Source organism: Hermetia illucens, chromosome 2 (genome assembly GCF_905115235.1).
Source record: "Hermetia illucens chromosome 2, iHerIll2.2.curated.20191125, whole genome shotgun sequence".
NCBI lineage: Eukaryota > Metazoa > Arthropoda > Insecta > Diptera > Stratiomyidae > Hermetia > Hermetia illucens.
In genome coordinates this window covers 9,999,442-10,011,434 of record NC_051850.1, presented here as the reverse complement: position 1 = coordinate 10,011,434, position 11,993 = coordinate 9,999,442, and the positions used below count along the sequence as shown (strand labels likewise).

The 11,993-nt window shown below is 44.9% G+C and overlaps 1 protein-coding gene across 1 annotated transcript; it reads right to left on the bottom strand.

Annotated features, from left to right (window-relative positions):
• Positions 1-680: 680 nt before the first annotated feature.
• Positions 681-10,870, bottom strand: LOC119648731. The gene is made up of 2 exons (XM_038050547.1): positions 10,756-10,870; positions 681-1,718 (listed from the first exon to the last, which is right to left on the bottom strand). Exons 1-2 carry the CDS (start codon positions 10,763-10,765, stop codon positions 745-747), a joined length of 984 nt encoding a protein of 327 aa, XP_037906475.1. The 5' UTR covers positions 10,766-10,870; the 3' UTR covers positions 681-744.
• Between the last annotated feature and the right edge of the window lie 1,123 nt (positions 10,871-11,993).

Genomic DNA, 11,993 nt, shown 5'->3' with positions numbered 1-11,993 from the left:
CATCAGCTTTATCTCTGTACAGGAAGCGCACGTTCTATGAGAAAATGCGCTAATCGTTAATCCGTTGTCGTTGCCGGGTTCGTCGTTGTAAAGTCCATCCTGTCCGAGGCTCCTTTCGTGGCTCCGTAACATCGGTTTTCCGTGTAGGGTTGTCAGCCCTACCCAACCCCCAACCTGGAGGACCAGTTGGTACAATTTATCCCGTTTTTAGACGCGGGAGACTCGTCTTCATCCTTCTGCGTCTGCAGCTTTTCGTTACGAAAGAGCTCCCAGTGGTCACCACGTGGAGGTGGAGATAGGATTTGGTAGTAGAGCTGTTGGTGTTCGTTCAGCAGGCGTTTCCCAGGTTTTATGCTCCATCGTGGGTACCAATCCACGTTTCGCCCTGGGACCAATACTACCCTTTGACCACCGGACATCTTTAGTGTAGTAGTAAACTACCAGAAGCTCCCCTACCACGACAAGGTGGTGTCCGAGGGGGAGTCCTATCTCCGTACATCTCGCTGGAGAGCAACAAGTCAGCTCTTCTTTCGTGCATCATATACTTCACCAGATCATTGGTGGTTGCATTCCTATGCATGTTCATTTGCAGGATATGGATTATGTTGCTTGGCCTTTCACTTTTTGGAACTTTTCTTTAAATGTCTGGCAAACAAACTTAGATAGAAAAATAACGCAAATTGTAAAGAGCTATTAATTTATTTTCAGTGGATATGGTGAACCATATAATAAATCATTAAATAATCATTCGGAACATGAGCCCTTCTTTGGATCAAAAGTTGATCCCTTTGGACATTCCTTCTCTTCGGGAAGTTTTGAGTTTTTGCATATGTAATATTTTGAATTATCAGAATTATTTGGAATAATCACTGAATCCTTGTCAGTTTTATCCCAGTCTATATCTTCGCAAGTGCAGCTTTTAGGCTTTGCCGTGGTACAAATTCCATCCGCAAAATATCTATCGGGGTCACAAGTACTCCAGTAAGGGGTTGATTCATCGACACAATAGTAGTAAGCTTTACAATGGTAGGGATCCGCGAGAAACTTCCCAACCTTTCCTTTGCACATAGTTTCAGGATCCACTAGGTAACCGGCGGCCGAATCAACTTTGCATTCATCTTCGACTTCGTGTATGCAGGCTTGAGTGTGTGCATCAAATATTTTACCGCTGGGGCATTTACGTGACACAAGAACATCCTTGACACATTCATAGTACGATTTACAATCTTCTTTGTCAACCCACATTCTATTTTGAAAATCTGGATGATTACAATCAGGGCGATCAGCTCCGCAAATATATTCAGCAGTAGGAACACAATCTCGTAGAAGAGGACTGTAGTATCCATCACAGACCTTACTCGTCTTGCTAAGTTCCAGTTCACCTTTCGAATTAGTTTCGCATTCAAAATAGATTTGGCAACTTTTGTCATCACTCATTCCAATTTTTTCACCTTTCCGAGTGCATTTCATAGAAGATCCTTCGTCAAACGAAACCGTGCAGCTTCTCGTTATTTTATTAAAAGTTAGATATTTTGGGCAAGTATATTCCTTGGAATCTCCTGTTTTACTGAAGCATACCCGGTACTCGTTGGGTTTGTCGCTATCCTCTTGAAAGGGAACATATACCTCCTTTTCTTCACATTCTGCTTTATAGGCACGGTTTGCATTGCAGGCATTGAAAATCCCTAGAATTGTGATTAGTACTCCTAAAGTGATTCCTAGATAAGAAGAAATAAAATGTTGATAATATTTAAAAATCACACACATTGATTGGTTTTCTATGGAGTCTAAGAGAAAGCGAAATGACAAAGTAGCTGAAAATGTGAATATGAAACGGGACTCATGGAATTGACCGCATCCCAATTCTCTGGACGTGCTACCATTTTCGGCTTCAGATTTCCTGGTACCAACACCACTTCTAGACTCTCCTCTAGATTCCTCCTTTCTTCCACGAATCTCAGACAATGGGAGAATACATACTTTGGGACCACTGGGACTCCATCGCAATTTGGAAAGTCGGGTGAGGCTTCCAATTTACACCTGGGAAAAGGGGGTGAGATTATAATTAACCTCACCGTGTCGTCTCTCCAATTACTCTTTGATGGCAGGAATGAGCCTATGAGTTCACCGACCCTTTCCCGAGCATTCCAACAGCTCTTGTCATCCACTTATGGATTTCTCCCTCACAGTGTACTTCGTCGATGATAAGGGAAAGATTGGGGGGGGGAGGGTACCATACCATCTGACGCAATTCAACTTCTGCATCAACGCACGGCGACTGTAGCATCGATTCAACATGCAGTTTCAAAATCACCATCAATTTTGCTCCTTAAAGCTGCTGCTTCATCGAACACCCGCGTACCCTTAGCTCCTCAGATGCCGCTGACTGGCTATGCTTATACCCTACCGGCGATTGCGGTCAAAAATTCTGGCGTCATAATTAAGTCGCCACGATCGACTAATTCTCTGCCTCTATCTGCCACACACTGTTCCACTGCGTCTATAAAAGATCGTATCAACCCGACGACGTTCACAAGCCAACTTAAAAATCGTCCTCCATCCGACGGACAAGTTCCCTACTTAGCATCGGCTATTTTGCTACATTAGCGTCACCACATGCTTAATCCTGTGCATCATTGACGGCCCCCACCGCTGAACCGCAGGCCTTTCCGACCTCATGCTACCCGAGCGGGCTCCAATTGAACGTCGCCTCGCCGCCGACACAACTGTTCCCGTCAAGGCTAGCGTACTCCACCACGTCTAGCCTCTATCAGAAGCAAAGCCAACTCAACTTTGTCACGTTTCTCTTGTCTGAACACGACAAAGGATGGCTCGCCTGACCGAGTGATAGCTTCCTTCAAAATGAAATATCCACACGACTTCGATGCGTTCGTCGAATCTTCCTTTTGGCGACAGGGGGTCTTCGTCAAGTCTTATCAGAAGACTAAGCTTGGTGAAAATTTTCGGCCCGCCCGCGTGCCTCGCCGAATTTAAATGATTCTGACAACTTCACACTGTTTTATCAAAATGTAAAGGGTCTAAGGACCAAACTGTCGGATTTCAAACTGTTCGCCTTAGCATTTCAAGATCACGTCATCTGCATTCCTGAAACTTGGTTGGATAACATGATTTTAGATTCCGAGCTCCTCGAAGGTTTTTATCTTTCGTTGTGACAGAGATTGCACTGCGCTTGGCAAGACAACTAAGTCCCCTCTCCGTGCCAAAATCATCTTTTCTTCCTCTTCCTCCATTTACGATTCTGTCACTAGTTATTTCGCCAAATGTATGCCCCTTTATCATATCGCGTGTATATTTTCTCGGCCTCAGTCCGCCTTCTTTGTACGATGATTTTTTGGACAGATTATCAGAAGTCCTAATCATTTTGTTCTCCTCACTTCCTTTCATCATCTGTGGCGACTTTAATCTTCCTATGCTCTCCTGGCCCGTCCACCCTTTCCTTCTTTTATCCACATGAAGTACACCTGTGTCTCCCTCCAGTTTAACCTTTCTAGAAACCACTTAGATAGCACTCTTGGAATTGTCCTCTCTCACATTCCTGTACGTTGCCTTTCCCAATCCCCTCATGCCACGTCTTACATTGCCCCTAACGCCCATCATCCTGCTCTCGAGTTCGATGGTCAGATATCCTGACTACACTCTCTTGTCGCGCGCAAGCTTACCAAGTTCAACTTTCGTAAGGTGAACTTCGAAGCCAGAACCCAGCCCTGGGGGCAATCAATTGGGTTCTCCTCATCTCTTCATTAACGTATGACCAACCACTCAACACCTTCTATACCATTTTATCTGATCTTTTTCCCTGTTACGTCTCCTCCTCCTTAAAATGCTTACGCTCTTACCCTGTCTAGTTCACCACTGAAGTCTACAAAAACTTCGTCAAAAACACATTGCGAGGAAGAAGTTCCTATCGTGAACCTATGCTAACTTAGTTTTTTTCAAAACTCTGCATTACGTCTTAATACGTAAGTTCAGAAACGAATATTTGACCAGTTTTGAAGACTCACTAAGGCGCGGAAACCTCAATTCATTCTGGTCTCACATTCGCAACTCCCGTTGTCCTGTCCAGCTTTCCCCTCCGTCCATTAAATTCTCAGGCTCCTCAACTAATTCCCCCCAACTATCTTGTGATTTATTCTGCCGTTACCGTTCTTCAGTTTATGCTTCCCCTCCTTCGTCCGTTAGTGTATGCAGCCTGTCCGGCATCGCCTACCATTCCCCTTCTTACACCTCTTCTTGACGAGTACCTCATTGGCAAACTTGATGCCAATGTCGGCCCAGGCTTCAAAACCTCCTTTTGTTAAAAACTGGTAAGTCCATCTCCCTTCCCCTGTCCCTTATTTTCAACAAAAGCGTAGAAGAGAATCATTTTTCTGGCTTTTGGAAAGAGTTTCTCATCATTCCCATTCACAATCGCGATCGTACGCTTGTCGAGAATGACCGTCCCATTTCTCTCCCCTCCTCCTGTTCCAGAATCTTGGAAAGATGTGTCAGCGACTGATTTTCCCCCACTTTGGCCATTATATAGAAAGAGCAACACAGATTTATTAAGCGTAGGTCCACTGCCTCCAACCTGCTTGACTTTACCAACTTTGTCCCCAAATGTCTAAGTTTTGGAATGTGATTTGCACTCCGGAAAGCCAAGTGGTGTCACACGTTACTCCGGTGTCGGATGGTTTCTGATGGCTACAACAGGACGAGCTTTTTTGACCTGGCAGCCGGTTGCTGATAGGATTCTGACTCCATGCCTCCGGTTCAGTTCAAGAAGCATCACAGTCGTCTGGAGTTATGTACCAGCGGAGACTTCTGATATAGTGGGGAAGGATACTTTCTATGAGAAATTACAGGAAGTTTAGGGGAGGCTTCCTAAAGGTGACATTAAAATCGCGGTGGGTGATCTGAATGTCGTGCTGATGTTTGACAACACCTTGCTCGGACCTATGATGGGGAATTACGGTCATTGGTGCTGCACATTGTTTGCGCCCAGACTCTGTCATAAGGTCAATTGTGTTTCTACTGACCGACATCGTTGGCTTGATCTAGCTGTCGCTCGACAGTAGGATCAGACCGCAGGTACCCAGAGTAAAACGATTGAAAATATTACTGAATATTGGCTGCTATCAAAAGTGCATTTTTTTCGGGTGCCACTTAGGTCGTTTACCACGTTCCGAAGAGGCGTCATTAAGATCTGATTGACTGCGGAATCGTGGAAGCGGATCGATGAACGGAAGGGGTTGACAGCTCTATTGACCGGTGCGAGTGGGCATGACTGGTTTCAACTCCGAAACCGAGCGAAATTCGGAGAAGTTCAACTTGGTTTACCCCGAAGCCATAGGAAATGTGCTATTGCGCTGGTCACGGAAACGGAAGACGTCGCAGAGTGAAATGATTTCAGAAGTATGTACAGCATCACGAAAGAACTTGCATGAGCAACTGAAAAGTTGGAAGGAGCAGTCCATCATGGTTCTTTGTATCGCTTCCGATGTGTGGTCCTCCTCTTGTGGCTGGAATCACCGTTAAATGCGGATACGGACTGATCCTTCAAGCTGAAGCGAAATCATTTCAGCCGCTGGGCTTGATGGTCTACAGAGTTATTTATTGTCGCATCTGCAGTTGCCGCAGATCTACCACTTCCACTCATACGGAAATCTTGGGAATCGAAGAGTGGAAGATGTTGATGACAGCTATGATTCCTCGTTTTGAGTGTGACAATCCGAGGGCTATCTGCGTCTTTCGAGCCACTGCAAAGATAATATCATCAAAAAATATCTCAGGAACTTGATTGACAGAGAGCAAGCTGATTTCGGCTATGGATCCTCCTACGTTCACCACATCAACGCTATTCGGATCATTTTGGAACCGTGCGTGGATTTCAGATCTTCGCTTTAGGTTCTCTTCATCGATTACAAAAAAGCATTCGACAGCGTCAACAGACGGGGTCCATGTAGGAAGGCATTTCGGAGAAACTAATAGCTAACATCAGAACGGCATATGATGGCGCAAAATGTAATGGAATTTGAGGTCAAAAACGGACTCCGCTAGGGCAGTATTTAGCTACTGGTATTATTTCTTCTTGTTATCGATGATGTTATGCTGCCTTGCCCGGAGAACGTGAGGGTTTGAATGAACCATGACATCTTTTCTCAAATACTTCAACTACACTCGTGACATCAGTTTGCTCTTTCGCTCGGTCATGACTCTGGATTTGGAAGGAGGGAAGAGCTTCAAAGGCATCGATCAATTTGCATATCTAGGAAGCGTGGTTTCTGTTGATGGTGGCGCTGAACTGGATGCTGTTCAATGCTTTAATAGCGCTAGATCCGCTTTTGTCCTTGTCGAAATTCTAGTAATGAAATGATCTCACGTCAAGATCAAGTTGAGACTGCTCTGCCCTAGTGTTCTTTTTGCGTTGCTATATGGGAGTAAATCATGGGAAGTGACCACCACTGTGATTCGAAAGTTCCAAGCCTTCATCACCACCTGTCCTCCCTAGAAGGCGAGGTGTCAGTGGATAGGTGACACATTGAGGAGGGGTGACAATTGCATTGCTGGCTATGGCATGTAGTAGTACCCTCTCTCCTAGGGTGGCGACGAGTGTGTTGCCTCAAAAGTACTTGGCGTAAATCAGTATAGGAGTCGTCTTGGAAAATTCTGGGGAAAATGAATCACATTTCAGTGAACCGCAAGCGATGGGACATAAGCGTGGGGGACGCGCTATACTCGACAAACAGGTGAATAACAACCATACAAAAGACCCACGAGAGTGCGGTCCTTTAAGGACAATGAGGCCTATTTAGCAGGTACAAAACCAGACCTGTGTATTCAAGAGGCAAGCGTACAGGCAGATAGATCATCGATTATAATAATAAGGTTTTTTCTTCCATAAGATCTTAACAGGTCTGGAAACCGCAAGCTGGACGCTTCAGGTATGAAAGGTTTTGTGTATTTCTCCTATATTAGATTGTTGCACATGAAATGGCCGATTTGGTAATGAAGTGAAGTTAGCTGCGATTTTGTTGTATCAAACCACTGCCAGCTGACGCTGTTGGTGTCGGATAATGAAGTGTAAATACTTCAAGGATTTCAGTTTTGACCATCATTGTGATAACAGTGAATAAAAAGGAAAAAAGGATGGAAAAGAGCCAAGAGCGTATACTTTTTCGGAACGAGTTCAAACTCGGTTATTAAGCAGCGGAGGCGACCTGGAACATTAACAGCGCATTTGGAGCTGATACGGTAAAGGGACGAACCACACGGCAGTGGTTCGAAAAATTCCGATCAGGCGACGTAAGCCTTCAAAGTGAGCCACGTGGACATCCAGGACCATCGATTAACAACGACGAGCTGCGTTTGCTAGTCGAATCCGACACACGTCGGTCTGTGAGAGACATTACAGAAAAACTGGGCGTACACTATTTGACAGTTTCCCGGCACTTGCATCACCTTGGAAGGTGAAAAAGTTCAACAAATGGGTTCCGCATGCCCTTACCGAGGAAAAGATGGCGCTTGGAATCTTTACTTTCCCGCAACAGAAGCGATCCCTTTTTGCACAGAATCGTGACATGTGATGTAAAGTGGATATTATATGACAATCGTCGTGGGTCAGCACAATGGCTAGATGCTGATGAGCCACCGAAGCATATGCCGAAACCGATCCTCCATCCGAAGAAAGTAATGGTGACTGTTTGGTGGTCTACAGCTGGAGTTATCCACTATTCGTTTTTGGCACCTGGAGAAACGATAAATGCACAGAAATACTGTGCCCAACTCGAGGTTATGCACCAAAAATGGAGTATTCAACGGCCGAGATTAGTCAACAGAGATGGTGTGATACCCCTTTACGACAATGCACTACTTAGGTGCACTAGGTCATCAAAATTGCCTTCGACGAGTTGATCAACCCTTGAAAATTGGACTTCTACGAAACTGGCATACATGCCCTTGTATCTCGCTGGGAGAAGTGTTTTGAATCAACTGGCACATATTTTGATTAAAGAAATAAATTTTTGTAAGCTTTACAGTCGTTTAAAATTTTAGTACCAAATCGACCATTTCATGTACAACAACCTAATAACAGCATTTGAGTGGGCGTTTTTCCCATTAGTACCTAGCACGTAATACAGGGTACGGCAGCATAATTTCCTTTTTTAAAATGCGCGCCACTCAGTTAGTTGATGTCATAGCGGAGTGCTAGTGGTCTCGTTCAAGAGGGGATACTGTAAAGTTTTGTCCCGACACGGTTCAGTCGCCATCATGCGTTGGAATAGTGAGGAGCGTGCCTTTGCCGTTGAGGTTTACTTTTCAAGCGAATGTTCGGTTATTGCAACACAGCGTGCATTTCGGAATCGCTTTAATTTAGCCCCGTTGGCTCCCGTCCCAGACCGCAAATCAATTGTTACATGGGTCACTACATTCAGACAAACTGCAAGTGTGACAAAAGGAAGAACTGGAGTCCCTCGGCCCGTTAGATCACCTGAGAACATTGGAGCAGTGAGAGCGCCAATGTTGCGATCGCCACGACGTTCTGCGCGCAAACACGCATCTGCCCTTGGACTATCCGATCGTTCTGTGAGAAGAATTCTTCGTGATCATCTTCATTTTCATCCCTATAAGATGGCGATAGTGCAGAAACTTTCAGAACGTGACTTCAATTCTCGGATGAACGCGTGTGAGCTTCTTCTTGACGTCGTTCCCGAGGGTGCTATTGTTTTTTTTAGCGATGAAGCCCATTTTCATTTGTGTGGGTCGGTTAACAAACAAAACATGCGCTACTGGGCTGACACCAACCCTCGAGAATTGCATCAAAAGCCTTTGCATTCACCCAAAGTCACAGTGTGGTGTGCAATTTCCACAGCTGGAATTATTGGTCCCTGGTTTTTTTTAGGAAAATGAGGTTACAGTGACAGTGAATTCGGACCGGTATGTAAACATGCTACAGAATTTTTTTTTCCCCACGGCTAGAAAATTTGGATTTGGGGGACACTTGGTTAGAACAAGATGATGCAACAGCACACACTTCAAGAGCATCGATGGCTGTTTTGAGGGAACACTTTCCAGAGTGTCTTATCTCAATTAGAGGCGATTTGGAATGGCCGGTACGCTCTCCCGATCTGTCCCCTTGTGATTTTTTTTCTAAGGGGTTTTTTTGAAATCCCGTGTTTATGTGAACCGTCCGAGATCATAAAGTGGCATCCCCTTGATCTTTCAGGGTAGGTAGGTAGGTATCAGTGGCCGCTCCGAGGGGTCAATTAGCGTTGTGGTGTGCCGTTTTGATGCCACAAACTCCTAAGACCGTGACTGCTGTTATAGGAGCAGGGAGGCAGAGTCTAGCCGGCTCGGATCTTCGGAGCCAGCCCACAGCATTCATAAAGGAAAGCAGCTTTCCCACCCTGCAGCCAGAGATCTCTATGAGGTCGCCAGAGAATAGTTTAGCCAGTTTCCATAGCCTGACTCTAGCTAAAGCTGGGCAATCATAGAGAAAGTGCATGAGGGTTTCCCTTCTTTCTCCGCAGCTTCGGCAATACGAATTGTAGGGTATACCGAGCCTTGTGGGATTGTTCCCTTATGGGCCAGTGACCCGTGCATGCCGCTGCAATCTTGAATGCAACTGCACGCGTCTGGCACAGGAGCTCTCGTGATCGGGCGATGTTATAAGCGGGCAAAATTCTTTTTCGCCATCTTAGGCCCGCGGCTGCTAGGTAGTGCGAGTAGACTCGGTCCTCGACAGCCGCCAGCGAAATACCGATTGTATTCACCGAAGGGCTGCTAAGAGCAAAGTCTCGTCTTGCCGATCCGTTAGTCCGCTCATTCCCCTCTATGTTCCTATCCCCGGGACCTCAGAGGAGGGTGACCTTGAGCGTGCCGTCCAGACGGTTTAGCGCGTCTTTGCGCTGCCCCACCAACCTGGAAGATGACGTTGTTGAGTACAAGGCCTTGATGGCCGCTTGGCTGTCAGTCTAGCTATGTTACGCTTGGGACTCGAATCTCGCTCCAGCCATCGACAGACTTCCAATATCGTCAGAACTTTCGCCTGGAATACACTGGCGAAACTTGGGAGACCATACAACTTGGGTACAATGTGTGTATTCTTCCACTTTGCCCTGGTTGAAAAGTCCACAGCAAAGTTTCTCGTGAAGTTCAGCTTGCGTATGGCATTGTCCGTGGAGAATCTCCAGATTTCCCAAGGTACTTCGTCTAGGATGTTGTTGTGGCCGTTGGACTTCGCTGCCCGGCAGCTGGACTCACGTAGTCTGACGGCACTGCACGCTGCAAGGTATTTAATGTGGAGGTCTAGGAGGAGGGGATGCATAGTACGTTGAGAGCATCTGCCGGGCAGGAGTGCAGAGCCCCAGTAGCACCTGCACACGCGGTTCTTTGAATCCTATTAAGCTTCATCCTATTTTACTTTTCGCTCAAAGCCTGCCACCATATAATAGAGCCTTACGTAAGGATCGGACGCACCACAGCGGTGTACATCCATAGAACTATCCTCGGCCGGAGACCCCATTTCTTTGCAAAGGTTCTTTTGCAGGCATAGAAGGCTATATACATGACTACCTTTGGTACACTCCCTTTTGCATGTATGGGGTATTGTTTTACACAAAATCTTAAAAAAGAGTCCCGTTTATGTTCGATACTACATCAAGCACTTACATTTCGCCTGATCTCAAATTTAATTTCACAAAAAACAACATAAAATTGACCGAAAAACCCAAAATACAAAAAAACCTTTTATCTTACCTAATCTCATGATGGAATCTCGGCCAAACTGAGGTTTCCGACAAAGGTAGGAATATTTTTTTACAGGTAACACTACTCGATACAGGTTGAATTAAAAATATGATATGGACTGCAATCTTATTATACATATGTTCGCCTTTTTATACAATCACGAAATCTTTGTCAAAAATTAGATAATCAAATCCCGGCATTAAATTGACTAATTCTGATAAGTTTAGTAATTACTTCTGATGCACAATGTGATAAGGACATATGAAGACCAAAGATCTTAGATATGATGGAATGTACTTACCAATAGTACAAAGTGTATAGAAGGAGATTCAGGTCATGAATTTCTAGGAAAATCCATGATATTACCCGGGGAGGGTGAAGGTTTTAAAATGTTATTGAAGCAATCTGGATCTGTAATTTAAATCCCGATAGCAGAGGAGCTAGCAACGAAAAACGATGACTCAGCTGGTTATAATTTCATATATCATTCTGAATGTAAATAATTTATATGTCGAGTTTTGCATTTGGAGAGTTTGCAACCCCCCTCCAGGGTGATTTCTAATTTATGGTCAATTTAATTAAAATTGATATTCATATATATTCGGGACCACAATTGCTTTGTGTAGTAAATCATGATTTGAAACCAAATTAATAAAATGCTTTTAAATTTTATTGTAAGCAAATAAAATTCGATACAGGTGTGATTTGAGGCTTAACTGCCACCTTGATATTGTGGAATTTAAGAATATTGATTCTCCAGAGTTCACAGACTTCGAATCCACCTGTGGGGTGTGTAAACCACTTGAGTTATTCTAATGAGACATGTATATATTCAGTGGGCTAATTCAATGCTTCGGTTTCGGCGAGAGAACCAGGCCCATCGAAATGGACGCGGTGCTCACTCTTCCTCCAAGGGACTTCTGCACCTTAGAAGAAAGGATTCGGCCTTCCTAAAGAGACTGGTTTGGGCTTACCCCTAATGTCAAATCTGGACGAAAACTCTCCACGACGGGGGACCTTAAAGGGACCCTCGTATGGTAACAGCATCGGCACCCAGTCCAAGGAGCATTCCAAGAAATCCACTCTCAAAAAAGGGTACTGAGGCATGACTCTGCTGTAATGCCCTTCAGAGGTATTAACTCAAACCGTGGCGTAAACCGATAAAGGATCGCGTGGCAATACTTGTATCTGTTTGAGTCTTGCAAAAATATTACAAAAGCTGAGTTCCGTTTGGAGTTCACAACGCT